The following is an 18,620-nucleotide window of genomic DNA, read 5'->3' on the forward strand; positions in this document are numbered from 1 at the left end:
ACCAGCAGAGGCAGAGGCAAGACAGACTGGGTAAATCCACTTGGTCACACTCAATTTCCTTTCTCTAGGTTATAAGAGGCAATCTATGCTCCATCCACATCTTTAAGAGTGTTGCTGAAGCTAGTTTTCTAAAACCATACAAGTACCCGACAATGCCAATCAACAATGAAAATAAACTTAAACACTTAAAAGAGCAATGCTATTAATATGCACAGCTACCCTACAGTGATTTAACTGTTCAGATCTGGGATGAATCCAAAGGTGGAATTAAGATTGTTCAGAGAAATATCAACAACATCAGATATGCAGATGATACCACTCTAATGGCAGAAAGTGAAGAGGAACGAAAGAGTCTCTTGATGAGAGTGAAAGAGGAGAGTGAAAAAGTTGGCTTAAAACTCAACGTTAAGAAAACTAAGATCATGGCATCCAGTCCCATCACTTCATGGCAAATAGATGGGTGAAAAAGTAGAAACAGTGACAGACTTTATTTTCTTGGGCTCCAAAATCACTGTGGACAGTGACTGCAGCCATGAAATTAAGAGACACTTGCTCCTTGGAAGGAAAGCTATGACAAACCTAGACAGTGTATTAAAAAGCAGAGACATCACTTTGTCTAAAGATCTGTATAGTCAAAGCTCTGGTTTTTCCAGTAGTCATGAAAGGATGTGAGAGTTGTACCATAAAGAAGGTTGAATGCTGAAGAACTGATGTTTTCGAATTGTGGTGCTTAAGAGTCCCTTGGACAGCAAGAAGATCCAACCAGTCAATCCTAAAGGAAATCAACCCTGAATATTCATTGGAAGGACTGATGCTGAAGCTCCAATATTTTGGCCATCTGCTGCGAAGAGCCAACTCATTGGAAAAGATCCTGATGCTGGGAAAGATTGAGGGCAGGAGAAGAAGGGGGCAACAGAGAATGAGATGGTTCAATGGCATCACCAATTCAATGGACATGAGTTTGAGCAAACTCGGGGAGACAGTGAAGGGCAGGGGAGCCTGGCATGCTGCAGTCCATGGGGTTGCAAGGAGTCGGAAACGACTTAGCAACTGAACAGCAACAACAGATCTGGGAGGAGAACAACGCACTGACAGAGCCATTCATCACAAGTCCCTTCTGCATTTCTGGATGAGTGTTCATGGTGATTGACTAGCCCCTATCCCATCCTATTCAAAGCCATGTCACTTCCAGTGTGCTTTAAAGAGCACACGCTTGGTCTACACAAAGGGAAAGCTGAAAATGCCCATGTGGTTGGGGTTTATTTTGTGTGATACCATTTTAAAAAAATCAAGTGTTTCTTTTTCATCTTTCTTCAGTATTGAGTATACGAAAGATTATTTATAAAATAAAAAACGTATGAAGAATGATATAACAAACGTTCACACACACACCAACTAGTGCAAGAAGAAGCCATAATAGGCCAGGATCTGCCACATGTCCCTTCCTGACCCCACCTCCACTTCCTCCTCAAAGGTCATCATCACTCTGCATTTCATGTTTGCCATTTTCTTAGTTTTTCTAAAAATAATTTTACCACATTTATATTTCTAAAAACACACTGGTTGTGAACATCTGGGAACTCAGGATACATGGAATCACTGCTGACATTCTTCTACAACTTCCTTCTTCTGCTCTACACTGCATACCTGAAATCTACCCACTGCTTGTGGGCAGCTGAAATCCACTCTTCTTCACTGCTGTAGTTTGGTTGGATTTTCAGAATTTACTTGCAGTCTACTTGGCTTTCCATATGTCTCAGACCTAGCCCATACCCACTGTAGTTCACTCACTACTTTTCTTCCCTGGTAGAAACAACTTTCTTTCTGAACATTTTAAAATCAAGAAATGTTTGCTATTCCTTAGATGTCTTGACTTGGTAGTTCTGATTTGGAGGTGCCTGAGCAATCTTTATCACCAGGGCACCTTGTGCACAGGAAGTCCAGCTGCGGTAGTGTGTGCTCTTTCTCCTGCCTGTGCAAGAGATGGCATGTATAGGGCTCTGAAAATTAAAGCTAGTCTATCAATTTGTTGAAAGTGGTAGGAATCTTGTGCAGCATGGTACAGAAACCATTATCCCTCATCCTTTAAAAATTCCCCAAGTGAGGCATGCAGCCCAGAAAACAGAATGTTTAAGAAACTGCTCAGTGAGAGAATAAACTGATGAATGTTCCAGAAGGATTGAGGATCCAAAAGGCCTGAGTTCTTGAGTAGGTCTGGCCCCAGCACTGCCCATACCTACTCAGACCACTCTGCCCTCCAGATCCACCTCCCCCCACCGCCAGCTAAGCATCCACAGACTCATATTGAGCCCAGATTGTGCAACAATAAACTGAGTCAGCCCCTGCCCTCTCGGCAGCCAAGCAGGAAATCAAGTGCACTGAGGCACATGTCAGTTCATCCTGCTCCCTCACCTCATGCAGGGTGCTCTGCTCCAATGTCACCTCCTTGGAGCAGTCTTTCCTGACTACTCCCCTCTGCCATTCTCTGCCATCTGACCAAGGCTCATTTTTCTTCACAGAATTTATCACCACCTGATATTACATTTGCTGTTTACTCTCAGGCAAGCTCCACAAGGACTGATAAGAGCAGTGGACACAGAGTAGGTGCTCTACGGGTGTTTGATGAAGGAAGGACTGACACAAGTATGTTCTGTGAGCACAGCGAAGGGGGCAAATTCCAATCTGGCTGGTTCTGGAGAGGATGCCAGCTGAGCTGAGTTCTGAGGGACAAGTAGCTCAAGGTGAGCGGCTCTCTCTTTGGAGCAGGCCTAGAACTGTCCTTATTTGGGTCCACATCTACCTCCTCCGTCGCCGGGGGCCTGACCAAGTGGAGACTACTTTCATTTGCTTGGGGATTCTCCAGAGCATCTAGCACAGTGGCCTGCCCTCATTCATTCCACGAATACTTAGAAACCATCTACTAGGTGCCCAATACCGGACAGAGTAGAAATTTCAAATATTTCTCTAAATTGAACTACATTATAAAAAGTCTGGGATTGTGTTTGAGTCTCTTTAGTCAGAGAAAGATTTTACAAAATTCAAGTGTTATGTCCTTTAAAATATATTTCCTGAAACACAACCTTCAAGATTTTCAACTTCAAAGAAATAGCACAGAGCCCACTACAAGCCTGCTTCCAAAAACTGAATTCGTATCTCTATAGAGGGAACGCCCTCCACTCCCCCCACCCCACTGCCCAGTGCACCTCTGTGAAATGTACAATGATGGTAATGAAACTTGCCAGCTACTATCCAGGCAGGGACAAAGAGTCAATATCCAGCAAAGATAGGGTGGAATATGGAAAAACCCCAGTAGAAACAGGTTTTTCTCTCTGTTAATGTCAATGTCCCAAACTGATACCAGAGCAGTGATATGTAAATGGAAGGCTCAGAAATAAGACAGAGACCTCAAAGCCCACCTAATGGATTTAGAGTTTGCAAAAAAGCAATACCAAACCAAAGACAGGCAATACAGGCACAGAAAGAATGCAATGGACTTCAGGGAAAAAAAAACACTATGAATTCAGTAATATGCTATGGAAAGATTTTCTCTATGGAAGGCAGATACATCAATAACCAGTATTAGCAATTTATCAAAACCACAGCAATGTCTGAGCAAAACAATATTAGTAGAACAGTCTCGGAAAGCAACAAATCAGAAATAAGAGCTGACATCACTTTGAAATATTTTTTTTTAATTCCAAAGTGTTCATTAAAAATCTGTGTTTCTTCCTATGTTCTCTGAACCAAACTGTTGTACTATAGAAGCATTATGCGATTCTCTTTCTATATATAGCTTCTTTTTTCCAAATTAAAATCATATTTCTCTTTCTTCCTCAGTACTTTTGAAGATGTTTCCATTCTACTGCTGGATTGAGTTATTTATTGAGTTATTCTTGTCAGTAAAATATTTAAAAGACTTAAGTCAGTGGTCACACAGTGTACATTTGTTTTTCAGTCACACAGGTTTTCATTGGTGAGTTCACTCAATTCTTAACAAAAGAATATAATGGCTTCATTATAAAAAAAACACACTGCTGATGGTGACTCAGAAGTTATTATTGCCTCTCTGTTAACAAAGAGACAGGTAAGATGAGAGGGTGTGAGAACAAGCATGGAGCACATGGGCTTCAGAGCTCAAGTACAATGCAATCCCTTCACTCCAGATGCAGCTGGAGAAGGCCAGAAAAGTAGAAGGGGACTGATGCGCTGAAAGAGAACAGGCCAAGTGGATCATCTCCATAAATCAGGGTCCAATATCATCAGGCAACAAAGCCCTCAAGACCCCATTGTTTATCCAGAAACATATAACACACCTCAGAGTGCTGGCCACGCCTTGTGGGGGAGCTGGAGGCACACGCCACCCCACACAGAGCCTCCCCCAAAATTGCTTTAAACATGTGACTGTGGCGAAAGAAAAAGAGGCTTACTTGGATGTCACAGGAGAAGACGACCTCTTAGAAATGCTTCTCAGAGGAGACATGAGGCCCACGCTGGGAACAGAAGCAGTTGCTCTTGGCCCCCTCTTCATCTTCTCTGTCTGTAGGAGACACAGAATAGGACAGCCATGGCCCATCACTGCTATGACTTCCATGATTTTTAAAAATACCCCAGATGGAAGTGATGCACAGCTTTTTTTCAGAAGGAACCAAACAAAGCTATACTGCTTCCCACCATGGGAATCTTTGCAGAAAAGCACCAGGGGATCATCCCATTTAGGTCATTCAGTTAGGGAAAAAAATTTCAGTCTTAAAACATAAAGACCTCCTTTTCCTTGTTATCTTACAAAAAGCTAACAAGGGAACCAGATTATGGTCCTGGACATACAGAATTTGGAATGACTACAAAGATATACAATCACTATAAAATAGCTATAGATGGGTGCGAGACAGTGAGCTGGGGACCTTGACAGTGTACCTGGTTTAACAGGGACTGTAACCTCTCCATCCCTCAACATCTCCATGGCCTGTCCCACATTGGCCCTGGGCCTGGCCCAGAGCAGATGCTCCATGACAGTGGTTCTCTTCTCTCCCTATTGTAACTTTTTGTAGCAAATCCTCATGGGGCCCACATTCATTAGCCCCCTTCCACAGTAATCCATCCAACAGTAAAACTCTAGCATCTGAAACATTCACTTCTCCTGTGAGAACCTCAGGATCATACTGGATTAAAAAAAATAAATATGGTATTACAAAATAGATGCCCAATGGTAATGTGGTATTTAAAATAAGTCCACATGTCATATGATACTCCTCCCTTTTACAGGTGGAGCTTAGTTCACTTCTCCTCAAGCATGAGTTGGTCTCTCTCTCTCTCTTTGATCTTTTGCTCTGGAGGAAGCCAGCTGCCATGTTGTTTGGACTCTCAAGCAGCTCTAAGGAGAAGTCCATGCAGTAAGGAATGGGGGCCTCCTGCCAAGAGCCACATGAACGAGCCATCCTGGAAAACCCCTGCCAAGTTTTCTGACGACTGCAGTCCTAGCTGCCTGCAGTCCTGACCACACCCTCATGAGAGACCCTGAACCACAACCACTCAGCTATGATGTCCTCAATTTCCGACCCAAAGAACCAGTGAGGTAATACACATTTGCTTTAAGCTGCTAAGGTTTGGGGTGATTTGTTACACAGCAAGTGGTAACTAATGAAAGTAATATGGCATATATAATTTCTAAACAAACAGACACAATGGAGGATACTGCTCAACATCTGCCTTACTGATGGTGTTATCAGGACAACAAAAATTTTCAAAGGCCACTACTGTGGATGAAGATTGACCCAGAACCTCAGTTCTAGTTGCCTGTAGAAGCAAGACTGGCCCAGAAGCAGACATTCTTAAAGAAGCAGAGAAAGGGCACTCGGAACATTCTTTCTGACCCCCAACCTGAGGGCTTTGAAAATCTATTTCAAGGCAGTAAGATTTAGGAGGGTGCAAAAAGTTACAGGATTTTCAAAGGTTGGGTGCCATTTAAAACCAAATCTTTTCCTTGAGCAGTCCCTGAAGACTGATGGAAACAGACCCCAGGTCAAGTGCAGGGAATAATCACAGTGTCAGATAACCCAGTCCCGAGGGGTGAATGGGTAGAAACCTACTGGAGAGGCCTCCACTCCGGCAGGGGCGCCTTTCCCAGCATCTCCTCCACCAGATGTAGATGCGATCTTCTTCCTCTCGACATTTCGAGTGGGAGAAGACTTGTAGGAAGATTTAAGGGAGCCAGCAGGAGCTACATGGGGACAGGCATGGGATACTAGAGTTACAGTATAAAAGCCAGAGACACAGGGAGAACAGACGGAAAAGTTGAAGGAGAGCAGAGAGTTGGGAAGAATACCACATTTCAGTTAAAACGTGAGACGAGCAATTCACATTCTCAAAACACGGCCATACTTTTTCTAGTATACGCAGAATAGATGTTATCTTAAAAGACTCCCATGCTCAATGCTCAAGAGTCTAGGTCATTTCAGGAATTCAAAATCTGGGCTTTGGAGCCAGGTGGACCTAGCACCATCACCTAATAGCTGGTTCACCTTGGGTAGGTTACTTAATCTCTCTAAATGTCAATTCCCTTGTACAAGAGAGAGTTAACATAGCAGACCTGACTACTGTCCTTAGAAGGCCCTGTTTATAAGGTTGACCCTTGTAAGCATCTGGAAACTTGGATTTCAGAAGGGTTCTCACCATTAACTGATGAGTAGGTCACTGTGCCTAAGCTGTTTGTACCAACATTATGATTTATGCTGAACACATGCTTTTCTTCTGAGTCTGGAATTTGAGCATGGACCTGGCAGAGGGTGCCCATGTGACCATCCCCCAATAAAAACTCTGGGCGCTGAGTGTCTAATGAGCTTCTGTGGTTGGCAACACTTCACACGTGTCCTAACTCATTGCTGGGGGAATGTGGCCTGTGTGACTACACCGGGAGAGGATGCTGGGCGCCTACGCCTGCTCTTCCCTGGACTTTGTTCCATGCAGTTTCTCCCTTTACCTATTTTGCTCTGTAGCCATTTGCTGCAATAAATCATAGCTCTGAGACCTCCTAGAGAATCATCGATCCTAGGAGTGGTCCTCCTGATGCATTCTTTGTTCTCAAAATGGGGATACTTCCTACTTCCCAGGAATTTTTTGTTTATTTGTTTGAGACGTAATTCATATATCATAAAGTCACCCCTTTAAAGGTATATAATTTAGTGGCTTTTAGTATATTCAGAAGGTTGTGCAACCATAACTATGGTCTAATTCCAGAATATTCTCAATATCTGCAAAAGAAACTCTGTGCCCATTAAGCACCCACTCCCCTTCCTCTCTAGCAACCACTTGTTTGCTGTCACTCTGGATTTGTCTATTCCAGACATTTCATATAAATAGAATCATATCACTTGTGGCATTTTCTGCCTGGCTTCTTTCACTGAGCATAATGTTTTCAAGGTTCATCATGTAGCATGTGTCAGTAATCCATTCCTTTTCACAGCTGAATAATATTCTACTTTATAAATAAAAACATTTTTTCAATAAATTCATCTGTTGTTGGACATCTGGGTTGTTTCCACTTTGCAGCTAATATGAATAATGCTAAGACTTGTATACTTTGTGTATGCTTTCAGTTTCCTTGACTCTACATCAAAGAGTAGAACTGCTGGTTCATGTGGTAACTCTAACATTTTGAAAAACACGCCAGACTGTTTTCCAGAGCGCCTGCAACATTTTACATTCTCACCAACCATGTATGAAGGCTGTAATTTCTCCTCATTCTTGCCAATACATATTAAGGCTGACTCTTGAATAATACAGGTTTGAAGCACATGGGTCCACTTACACTCAGATTTTATTCAATAGTAAATACTATAGTATACTATAGTATTGGTTGAGTCTGTATGGGGAACCAAGACAGAAGGCTGATTATAAAGTTATATGCAGACTTTTGACTGAGGTGGCTGGTACCCTCAACTGCCAAATTGTTCAAGAGTCAACTGTATGATCTTTTTTCTTTGAATTTTAGTCATCCTAGTAAGTATGAAATGGTATTACGATTTTGATTTGCATTTCTCTAATGACTAAGAATGTTGAGCGTCCTGTCATGTGCTTATTGGCCATTTTATATATTCTCTGCTGTGCTGTTTCTACACAACTACCTGTAAACAGACAGAAGAAGGTAGAGAACTATATGTCATTTATACATTATCTCACTGAATACACTATATCTTGGGAACTGAGATGGAGACCCGACATGCCTAATGTGGGCATGGCGTTATTTGCAAACAGAGAACACTAGTCCCCATTCACCATGCCATGACAGTTTGATCTGCTTTGGTCAAGGAAAGGCTTTGATGATGTGGCCCAGTGTTTCCTGGACTTCAGTGTGCAGATCTGGTGGAGCCTGAGTAGTGAGGCTCTAGATATTTGTGCTTACTATGCCCAGCACTGTGCTATTTCATTTAACCCTCATGCCAATTTAAAGTAACTCCACTTTATAGATGAGGAAACAGAGGCTTAGAGAGGTTAATTAACTTACCCAACATGGTAAGAGCTAGTAAGTGGTAGGGCTAGTTATGGGATTTCTGAGATTGCAGTGTATAGGCTATTTTTACCAAACTGTCTGGTTAAAAAAGTCTACTAGCCTCCATAGCTCATGAAATGGATTTCTTTTCCTAATCCACATGCCCTCAATCATAAAATAACTTACTCACCTCTGTGACACTTGAAAGACAAGAAACATAGCAACAGTAAAACACTGGTGGATAGAAAATGTTATTAACCATTGAAGACATTTCATGAAGCCTGGGAATGGGAAGCAAGATACAAAAATTCAGGAATAACTCATAGGCTGACCAATACCACTGGGGTGCCTTCCTCAGTGTCACCAGCTTGGCCTCTTTTACCTGAGTCACTGGCCTGCTCAGAGAGCATAAGTGTACTTCTGCTTCTGGCTAAAGAAGCCTGTGTGGGTGTCAACAGTCGCATAACAAGAAATGTTTCCATGGGACTAAGGTGCATGCGATGAGCTGAGGGGTGGAATCAAATGAAAATTTTAAAAAGCAAAATCAAAACAAAATAAAATGCCTAAAACAACACAGTGCCTGATGAAAATCAATTTTGGGGTGGCAGAATGAATGTGGAAAATAAAAATACTGTAGCAAAGGATGGCTTTGGAGCTTGTTACAGTAAAAGAAAATGGACGATGTGTCATTTAGAGCTTGGGAGAGTGCGTTACTTCTCTTGGGGTGCCAGAATTCATTCAATATTCTACTACAGAATTACTGTATCACCAGAAGAGACTTAGCCCATTTTTCAAGATATAATATGGACTCAAGAAACCATTTACTCACCAAAGTAGCTCTAACACTGAAAAAAAGATTACTCCTACAAAACACTTGTTTTAGGTCCTCTGTTAGGAATATTTTATAACACACTGATTTTGTTAATGTAGAAATGTGCATCCTTTCATATTTTTCCCATATAAACAAGGGCAAAGATTAAATAAGAAACATAAAAATAAAAATAGCCAACTAATTATCAGCTTTAATGGAAGTTAAGTAGCAGTATTCATACTCTAAAATTTAGTGATGGAAATGTCATTTTGATGGTTTGGAACATATTGTATGATAATGGATTAACTTTTCAATTACTTTGTATTTTTTGGATATCCACTAGCCAGAAAAATGGTTTGGGAATTTCAAAGTTTCAATTAATAATCCACAAGCAGATAATTGAGTGGCCAGCAATATATAAATATCATACTGATTATCTTTATACATTAATCAATGCAAATATGAATTTAACATCAATTTGTTACCATATGAATGAATGAATGAAAACATACAGGACATACAAATAGAACAGATACATAGAGTTAAAAGCATGTAGATGTTTTCTCATCCAGCTCTTAGTTAATTCAAGGTTTCTAGCACTTACCCATGAACTGCATCAGAAATCATCAACACTGACACTCACGGGTTCTCTGACACACAGGACAGACCTCTGTGCTGGAGATGCAAAGTTAAAGCCAGAGGAAAAAAACCAGGAAGGCACACTGGCATCTTCAAAGTCACAAACATCATCCTGCTTACCCCCTGGTGATGACTCGACATGTTAAATATTCCACTGGCACCGGACACTTCTTCATTGATGCTAAGATACGCATTTAATGCATAGAGAGCTTCCCTCCCTTCCTTAACCTACACATTCTAAAAGGTATCAATGCAGACTTACAGTGCCTTCTCTGAGCCTCCATTAGAACACAGCTGAATCTATTCAGTTTCTGAAACTGGCACTGTCCTATATCCATCATCTCCCACCTCAAAACAGAAAATGCCACCCATCCTTTCGCCCTTTTAAAGATTTCATATTAGTTCTGAACTTCTATTTTCCAAACAGAAATGAGCAGGCTTACAGATCACAGACAAGAGCAGAGCCCCATTTTTTCACATATCTGAGTCTCCCACGTACCTCTGCCTCATCAATCCCGCTGTGTCTGGCTAACCAACGATAGCACACCAATAACTAGGCAGTTGCTTTTTTAACAGTCACATCTGTCCACTGGTCAATTAACTCCAGGCCATGATAACGTCTATGTGCACTGTGGAAAATGGAAGTCTCTTTCAGACTGGGAGACTAGCATTAACTCCTGTCCCTTTCCAACAATGACCTTGCTCTAAAGAGCAATGCCACTTTCCAAAGTCCCATTAGTGAGGCCCGGGGGCTCCCACACACAGATCACAAGGCTAGGAGATTGTGGGTATTTGAAGAAGGCTCAAGAGAGGGGCTCTCACAAAGACTGACATTAACACCAATGCTCACACTAGAAAGAAGAAAACTGGAGAGACCAGGTCTACACGTTCACTTGCCTCGGTCTGGGGAATAGGATATTGCCGCAGTGGATGAAGACAGGTGCTTACTCATGGGAGGCTCCGTCTGCTTTGGCAAATTCATGGTTGATGTTGAAAGTTTGTCACATGCTGCAGAGAAACGCATTAAAGACATTGGTATTCACACCACTCTCAACCAAGAAACACATTTTCCAAAGTGTTCTTCCTGTCCTCATCCACACGCCTCTAAAACCACTGCGGCACAGCACACTGCCTCCAGCTCCCTGCTCTCCACTGAGCAAGTCTGAGAAGGCCCGGGCCACAGCAACCATCTATTTGAAGCAAGTTCTTCTCTTTCACTGCTCAACTTTGTGCTTCTCTTTGATTTCAAATGTTCAACCTCACTCAACTGTTCAACTAAAGCCATGCTAATCCCACCAGCCAACCATTTCCTTGTGTCCAGGGACTTTTAAGTATATTCAGACCAAACGAAAACAAAACCAACCTGGACCGAGAGACCAATCACCACTGCCGAATGTTCTATGATCTGACTGAGACTGTGTGAGCTGAAACCGGACTTTTTCTGAGGTTATCTAGAGCTCAGGTTGCAGAGAGGAGTAATTTGTAAAGCAAAGAGCTGTATTTAAAGCAGAACAACCTTTAGCAGTTGGTTTCTTGCTCTTATCAAGAAATGGGGTCACAATGGCCCTTTCTCAAAAGGCTCTGACTGTTTATGGTAGGATTTCAACATGTGGTCCTGCGTTTGGTGCTCTTACTTGCAGCCATTATTTTAGACAGGCTTGTAAAGGAAACCATCACAACAACTGGAGAGGTGCTAACAGTACCAGCCAAGCTGTGTCGGAGCTTTAGGCAAAAGGAAAGATGTGTGGCCCCGGCTCTAAAGGAAGCAAACTCATCAATAATATTTTCAAAATCTGCTCTTCTATTCATCTTGTTTACAAATGAAAGAAGTGCCATGCGTGACAATTTCTCCTGACCAACTGATGATCCTAAATAATTTTTAAATAACTTAGACTGCAGTAAAACAATATTGTTTGGGTATAAATAAAATATTTAAACTTAAAATGTTATGAGTTTTAATATACTTTTCAGTGTTTCAGTAATTTTTTCAAGTATTTCAATGTTCTGAAAAAAATAACCATTAGAAATCACATAAAATCATGTCTCTAGGGATACATATTTCCCCTTCTGCCTCAGGCTCCCATATGGCTCAGCATGGTACTAGTCTTTGGAAATTCAATAGTTTGTTCATCATGGATTGTTCTGCAGTGATTTTGATTAAAATATTCTTTTATCTTGATTACTGAGATTTTGGGTGTTCCCTTAAAATAAGGGCTCTGGTCACATACCACACCTCACCCTGGCCCGGGGCTCTGGGTATGATTTCCAAGGAGTAATTGCCAATTCTACCTGCCCCTCTCTGTGGGTGGAAGGCCAGTGCCCACATGACAATGAATGTGGTCCAGGCAGCAAAGACTCTGCTATTCAGCAGCACCAATAAAAATTATTCTTTGTCAAAGAAATGCTGGAAATCAAGGATATTTATTCCTACTGCTATAATTTGACCTTCTGGGTAGGTGGTAAACATTGGATCCTTTACATCTTGTTTTTTCTTTGCCACCCAAAGATGGGTTGAATTTCTGAAGTCATCATTAAATGGGAGCAAGGTTTTGATAGTTCTGTTCTTGATCTAGACCCTAAGAATTTCCCAGGCCTGTATACAAAACAGAGAGCCTATTAGAGACAGGAAATCAAGAACGAAGCCAATTTATCTCCTTGTCTGGATTCACAGTGTTAGTACTGATAAACTCAAATGCCTCTATAGGAATCCATAACATTCATACCTGCTGCTGCTGCTGCTGCTAAGTCACTTCAGTCGTGTCCGACTCTGTATAACCCCATAGACGGCAGCCCACCAAGCTCCGCTGTCCCTGGGATTCTCTAGGCAAGAACACTGGAGTGGGTTGCCATTTCCTTCTCCAATACATACCTAACACTGTATAATTATAGGTTTTGGTGACCAGAAGTGACTGAAATACACTACTACTTAATGCCTAAAACCAGTGATACATGAGAGTGTTAAAGATCTAAGTGCACAGAAGTCAAACACTGACAATATTTTCAAGGCAGAAGTTAGTGAGCTAAAGATGAAATGTCTCCAGGGTGCTAGGATGTAAGGCATGCATGTTCCACGATGACAAATAAAGAAATATGGGCACGTCATTTGTATCTCTAGAAAAAAAGTTCTAAGAAATCAATTGCAAAAGTGTTCCAGACAGACACAGTGATGGAGGAGGGTGACCAGGACAGTCATCACAAAACGCCATGGCACAGTGATGCTCAAATATACCGTTGGTTGACTCAGCAGCGGCGGCAGTGGTCCCTGGGTCCAAAGGGAGGGTGCTGGCTGCTAAACCTAGAGGAGGGGGTGGGGTATTTCCTGATTCACCTACACAGCAAAAAAAAAAATCAGACCAAAAAGAGGTAAAAGAAAAAAGTTCCAATTTCTGGTTGACTCTAGCTTGTATTAGGAAATTAGAAAAAGTAACTGGGATGGGTTGTTAACTTCTCCAGATTAAAACAGAAAAGTATATTCACTGACAAAAGGTTGTGTATGCTAAGTCACTTCGGTCGTAAGAACAATATAATAAAGTCATGAAACTGTACCACACATGTTAACTCATTTGCTCTAGGAAAGAGTTGGTATACAACTCCTGCATAACATAATGGCAGACACAGAAAAGAAGACACTAAAAAGATGGCAAAGCCACCCAGGGACTAGTAACAATCCATACATTAAATTAAACATCTGAAAATTTAAAGATGAGTATGAACTGGATAATGAAATAAATAAGTCACCTTGAAACAAAACTGAAAGAGCAACAGAAATAAATGATGTGGAGTGAAGAACCCCAGCCCCCTTTAGGGGTTACTGCTGCTCAGCCTTTCCCAGTCAAGCTGTAGCCATGACTTAGTCCACAGCCACTGACCTTCCCTGAAATCAGGTTACGTCTGGGCTTGCTAGGTGGATCCAATTAACCAGATTCTACATTCATTTTCTTTGCTTTTTCTTTTGCTTTACCTCAAAGCCCAGTTACTGTATCAACTGCTGTTTGCAAGCAAGAAGAATGAACAGATCTCCTTCACAAGAAATGCATACACAGAAAGCTTGGCAACTTTAAACATCACATCTGAAAAAGGTACCTGTAGACCGGTATAAAGCACCCCTAGATCCTGTGGGTGCTGGTCTGCCCATGGTCTCCCCTTCCTGCCCCGAGATCTCCCCACTGGGCCCTGCGATGCAAGGACAGTCTTTCACTCACCATCACGTCCTCCGGGCCCGGCAGCCAGTGATGCTCCTCCCGACGAGCACTTCTTCTTCAGCTCCAGCTGCTGCGAGCGCTCCAGAGACCTGCGCATCATCGCCTCCAGCCGCTCCTGTCCAGTTCATGCAAGAGAGAGCAGCATTAAGCACCCAGCCCCACCGCACTGCTGTGCCTCTGCGTGGGCGTGAGTCACCAGACAGGGCTCTCTGCTCTGCATCCAAAACCCAGGCACGCGTGCTCGCCCCACCACACCAGCGCTTTCTTAGTGGGCGGAGAGTAAACGCTGCGGCTACTGCGGGCTCCCAGCGTCAACACCTCTCCCTTCCCTGGAGAGAGGCGGCTGCTGCAGCAGCCAGGCTTTGATTTGGTTAAGAATAGTGCCAGGCCAGAGTTAACTCCTTGACACCAATCCCATCCAGCAGAACTGGAATTGTGCTCTAGAACCAACTGCATCCTCTCGAGTTGAAAAGCATACAGCACTATGATTTGAGCAAACTGAAATTAAGATATAATTTGAATTTTAGTAGCCTTAAGCATAACTTTTTGGGGTGATACACCATGACTTTGAAGTCTATTTTACAAGGTCCCATTTTCATCTTAGAACTTCTTAAAGGGGAATTAACTGTGTTCTCCATTGTAACACTTTTCTGCTCGTGATACATAGTATTCTGGGGATAATACTGCAGATTTCAAAATTTAAAAAGACACAAGAGTAGGGAAACTTGTGACTACAAAATTAAGCATTTATGTATTCTCACATGTAGATGGGGGGAAGGGGGGAAGAACTAAACAGTTTTTAGCCAGAAGATAAAAACAACAACCAGGTTTCTCTCCTAACAGAGCATTTATCAAAAGCACACACCTGTACTAACCCAACCGTTCTTTTCATAAAGTTGGGCCTGATTGCTGGCAAATCTCTCCTCGGCACTGGAGTGAAGCTGTCCTAATTATGTGCTCCCCACAACCTCAATGACACTGCAAATCCCAAATCCACTCCCTGCCTCCACTGGAGAAAGTCTGCAGGGTAAGCGGTTACATGGACACCTTTTCACCCTCATAAAACTAACCCTGAGGTGCTGGGCTAATCTAGTAGAACTTGAAACCCAAAATATATTATTTTCTCATGGCTTAAATAAAGAAGTGAGCAAAATTAATTTAGAGCAGCACCAAAGAAGTGACTATGACTTAAGAAGTGGGGAAAGGCTCCTTTATTTCACTCACTTGAAACACAGAAAGGCCACTTAGGAGGCACGTGGATCTGCCTTTCTGTCCATACCAGAGGAATGAGATGAGCATTCTCCACATCGCAGACTCTGCTGCATAATTCTTCCTCCAAAGAGCACTGCACTAAAAGATGGCCTCTTCAGGGACCTATGAGCAGAAAGGGTATTTCTTTCCTCCAGTAAATCTCAGATTTGTATTTGCTATTAACTGTGCACTAGTTTCTGGCTGAGACTCTACAATCATGAGTGTGCATTTCCTGGCAGAATCCTGTCCTCACGACCCTGGCCCATTAAATTCTCATAGTTAGTCCCAGCAGTTTGTACAAGAAAAGATAGGGGCTTGGAGGAACTAGAACTTCTTAACTATTTGAGGACTGAAGTCTGGTCACTCAAGATTGGAGCTCAATGGTATTTCATTATGTAGATTTAGCATCAAGTATTTAACTTTTCTAAATGAAATCAGTCCTGAATATTCATTGGAAGGACTGATGCTGAAACTCCAATACTTTGGCCACCTGATGGGAAGAACTGACTCATTAGAAAAGACCCTGATGCTTGGAAAGACTGAAGGCAGGAGAAGGGGACCAGAGAGGATGAGATGGTTGGATGGCATTACCAACTCAATAGACATGAGTTTGAGTAAGCTCAGGGAGTTGGTGATGGACAGGGAAGCCTGGCGTGCTGCAGTCCATGGGGTCACAAAGAGTGGGACACAAGTGAGTGACTGAACTGAACTGATTTAACTAATGACCTAATCTAAGTGTTGAAATCTTTCACCTCAGAGTGAATTTAGTGTTGAGTGGGTTATGGGAGACTGCCTACATGCCAGAAGGACCTCACAAGATAGTTGCTCATCTATTTGGACACTAATGAGAACTAAGAACACCAAGACTGATCAGCCAGCCACATCACTGAACAGCTATCTAGGGGCATAACCATAAGGGAATGCCATCCACAGCCAGACCTACTCCTGAGTCAATAAGTTACCTTTAGAAAAAATACCTGTCATCCATCCCCAATCCACTGAGCTGCTCCAAACTCTACCATGAGAGATTAATTCCTTTGAAACATAAGCAGGCTTATGAAAATGACATTACCCCTGAGAGAAGACACAATCACTTTGTGTCTTCCACTTTGGGGGAGATGATGAAAAATAGGCGATAACCAAGGTCTCTGGTGGCTCAGTGGTAAAGAATTCGACTGCCAATGCGGGAGATGTGGGTTTGATCCCTGATCTGGGAAGATCCCCTGGAGAAGGAAATGGCAACCCACTCCAGTATCCTTGCTTGGGAAATCCCATGGACAGAGGAGCCTGGCGGGCTCCAGTCCATGGGGTCACACAGTCAGACATGACTTAGCAACTGAACAACAACAAACCAAGCTCTATGGTGAGTGGGCTTATAAAACCCGAAGTTGTCAGAATGGGATGATGCTTTTTCCAAACATGTCAAACCAAAACTTCACTCTTATTAGAGGTTAGTCCTATTTGGTTCCGTATTACATAGTATGTGTGTGGACCTTTCTGTTTGAGCCTTCCTGTGATAAGACTGTAAAGAATCCTAGATTTAGAGTCAGAAGATATGAATTCAAATCCCACTTCTGCCTGCTATCTTTTAGCCCCATGATTCTGAGTAAATCATTTGATGCCGTCTTTGGGCATTAGTTCCCTTGTCTATAAAATGGGGATGATATTACCTATATTACAGGTCATTCAAATTTACAAGATAATAGCAAGCATAATAAGTCCAATGCTAACTGGATCCAAATTTGATGAGGAGGATTGTTAACATGGCAATTTCAAGCAGTGGTTCTCAAACGTGAGTGAGCTTGCATCAGAATCCCCTGGAGGGCTTGTTAAAACACAGTTGCTGTGCCCCACAGCCAGAGTTTGAGTCAGCAGGTCCAAGGTGAACATCCTGAGAATACATTTCTGACAAATTTCCAGGAGATGTTGATACTGTTGGTCTTGGGATGGTACTGAGAACCACTGGTTAGAAGAAAGCTTGAGCACAAGGCAGCATGTTGAGAAACTTCAATCACATCAGAAGAACAGTATTAATAAATATCAGAGCTGCATACTGCAAATCCTGCCAAGTTCTAGCTCTCCTGAGTATCATCTGATCATCAACAGAGGATGGTGAAAGGGCAACGTAGACTCTTGTCCCTAGAATGTTCTCTCCCGGGTGGGGCTTAGCGGAAGGAAGGAATGAGGGCAACTTACCCTTGACCCCTTGAGGTCTGGCCCTAGATATGCCTGGATGAGCTTAACAGGAGAACCATGACCAGGGTGATGCTCTGAGTTGGCCAAGCAGTATAAAAAGCCTGTGGCAGGGCTCGGCCTGACCACTGTTACCCAGACAGCTATCTCAGACAGGAGTAGAGGGCTGACACGCCTTCCCCGTTGCCCTTACTCCATGCATTCTGGGAGTGATAGAGTGGGGACAAGCCCCCAAATGGTCCTAAGCAGGGCTCCGTGGAGGGCCTTTTTCTCTGGAAACAGACATGCACATCTGGCTAGAAAGCTATGTAATCACCATGGCCCTATGCCAGCCAATGCCCTCTAAGAGCAGCCAGCTCTCATCTTAAGAAGTTTTCATTTAGTTGAGTTCAGAAAGGTCTTGTTTTTACAATCAGCCTGGTGGGTTTTGTTAGGTATCAAGCAAGAAGAAGATGAGAAGCTGTGATGTGTTAAAGTAACTTACAGAGATGAAGGTACTCTTTGAAAGAGGCCTTTCCTGGTTATCTGTTTAGCAGGAGGAACAAGGAGTTGGTTCCGAGTCATGAAACTATACTTCCCTGAGTGGAGAAAGGTGAGTATACTGTGCTGTCACCCTTAACCCAGGGAGGTTAAGGTTCTGGTTCCAGAAGCTTGATGCTTGGGAGCTATGTGGCATGTGAGGGTTTCAAGAACCCACCTTGAGGAGAAGGCAGCCTGCAGCAAGAGAATGAGCTCAAGGTCAGGCTGCCAAGTGGACACTAGACTCCCCCTTCCCTAGGACAGGCCTGCCTACCTTCTAGCCTTTGACACCTCTGGGAGCTTCTGTGGTGTCAGAGAGGAGGCATCCACGCCAAGTCTGGGGCTCACCTGCACAGATGTGAGGTGTTACCAAGAGTGATAGCAAGACCAACAACCCTAGGAACCTGGAGCCAGGGCAGGGCTGGTGGGGAGGTGAGGAGTCAACAGGCCTTTTCTGAGCTTCTAACATCAGACTGGAGAGGCAGGAGTTGGTGGGGAACACACTTTCTAGCAAACTAGA

The 18,620-nt window shown here is 42.9% G+C and overlaps 1 protein-coding gene across 13 annotated transcripts in view; it reads right to left on the reverse strand.

Moving 5' to 3' along the window:
- The window catches only part of MAP7D2 (MAP7 domain containing 2), a 100,679-nt gene that overhangs the window by 25,984 nt on the left and 56,075 nt on the right, over positions 1-18,620 (reverse strand). For 6 of the 13 annotated variants that reach the window (XM_044936945.1, XM_044936943.1, XM_044936942.1 and 3 more), the window contains 5 exons: positions 14,138-14,252; positions 13,165-13,263; positions 10,833-10,943; positions 6,087-6,241; positions 4,428-4,537 (listed from right to left, as the gene is read on the reverse strand). In XM_044936945.1, the coding sequence (XP_044792880.1) occupies positions 4,428-4,537; positions 6,087-6,241; positions 10,833-10,943; positions 13,165-13,263; positions 14,138-14,252 (590 nt within the window). The remainder of the gene's footprint in view (positions 1-4,427; positions 4,538-6,086; positions 6,242-10,832; positions 10,944-13,164; positions 13,264-14,137; positions 14,253-18,620) is intronic. The other 7 variants (XM_044936944.1, XM_025276135.2, XM_044936947.1 and 4 more) reach the window with 7 other exon arrangements.

Source organism: Bubalus bubalis, chromosome X (genome assembly GCF_019923935.1).
Source record: "Bubalus bubalis isolate 160015118507 breed Murrah chromosome X, NDDB_SH_1, whole genome shotgun sequence".
Taxonomy (NCBI): Eukaryota; Metazoa; Chordata; class Mammalia; order Artiodactyla; family Bovidae; genus Bubalus; species Bubalus bubalis.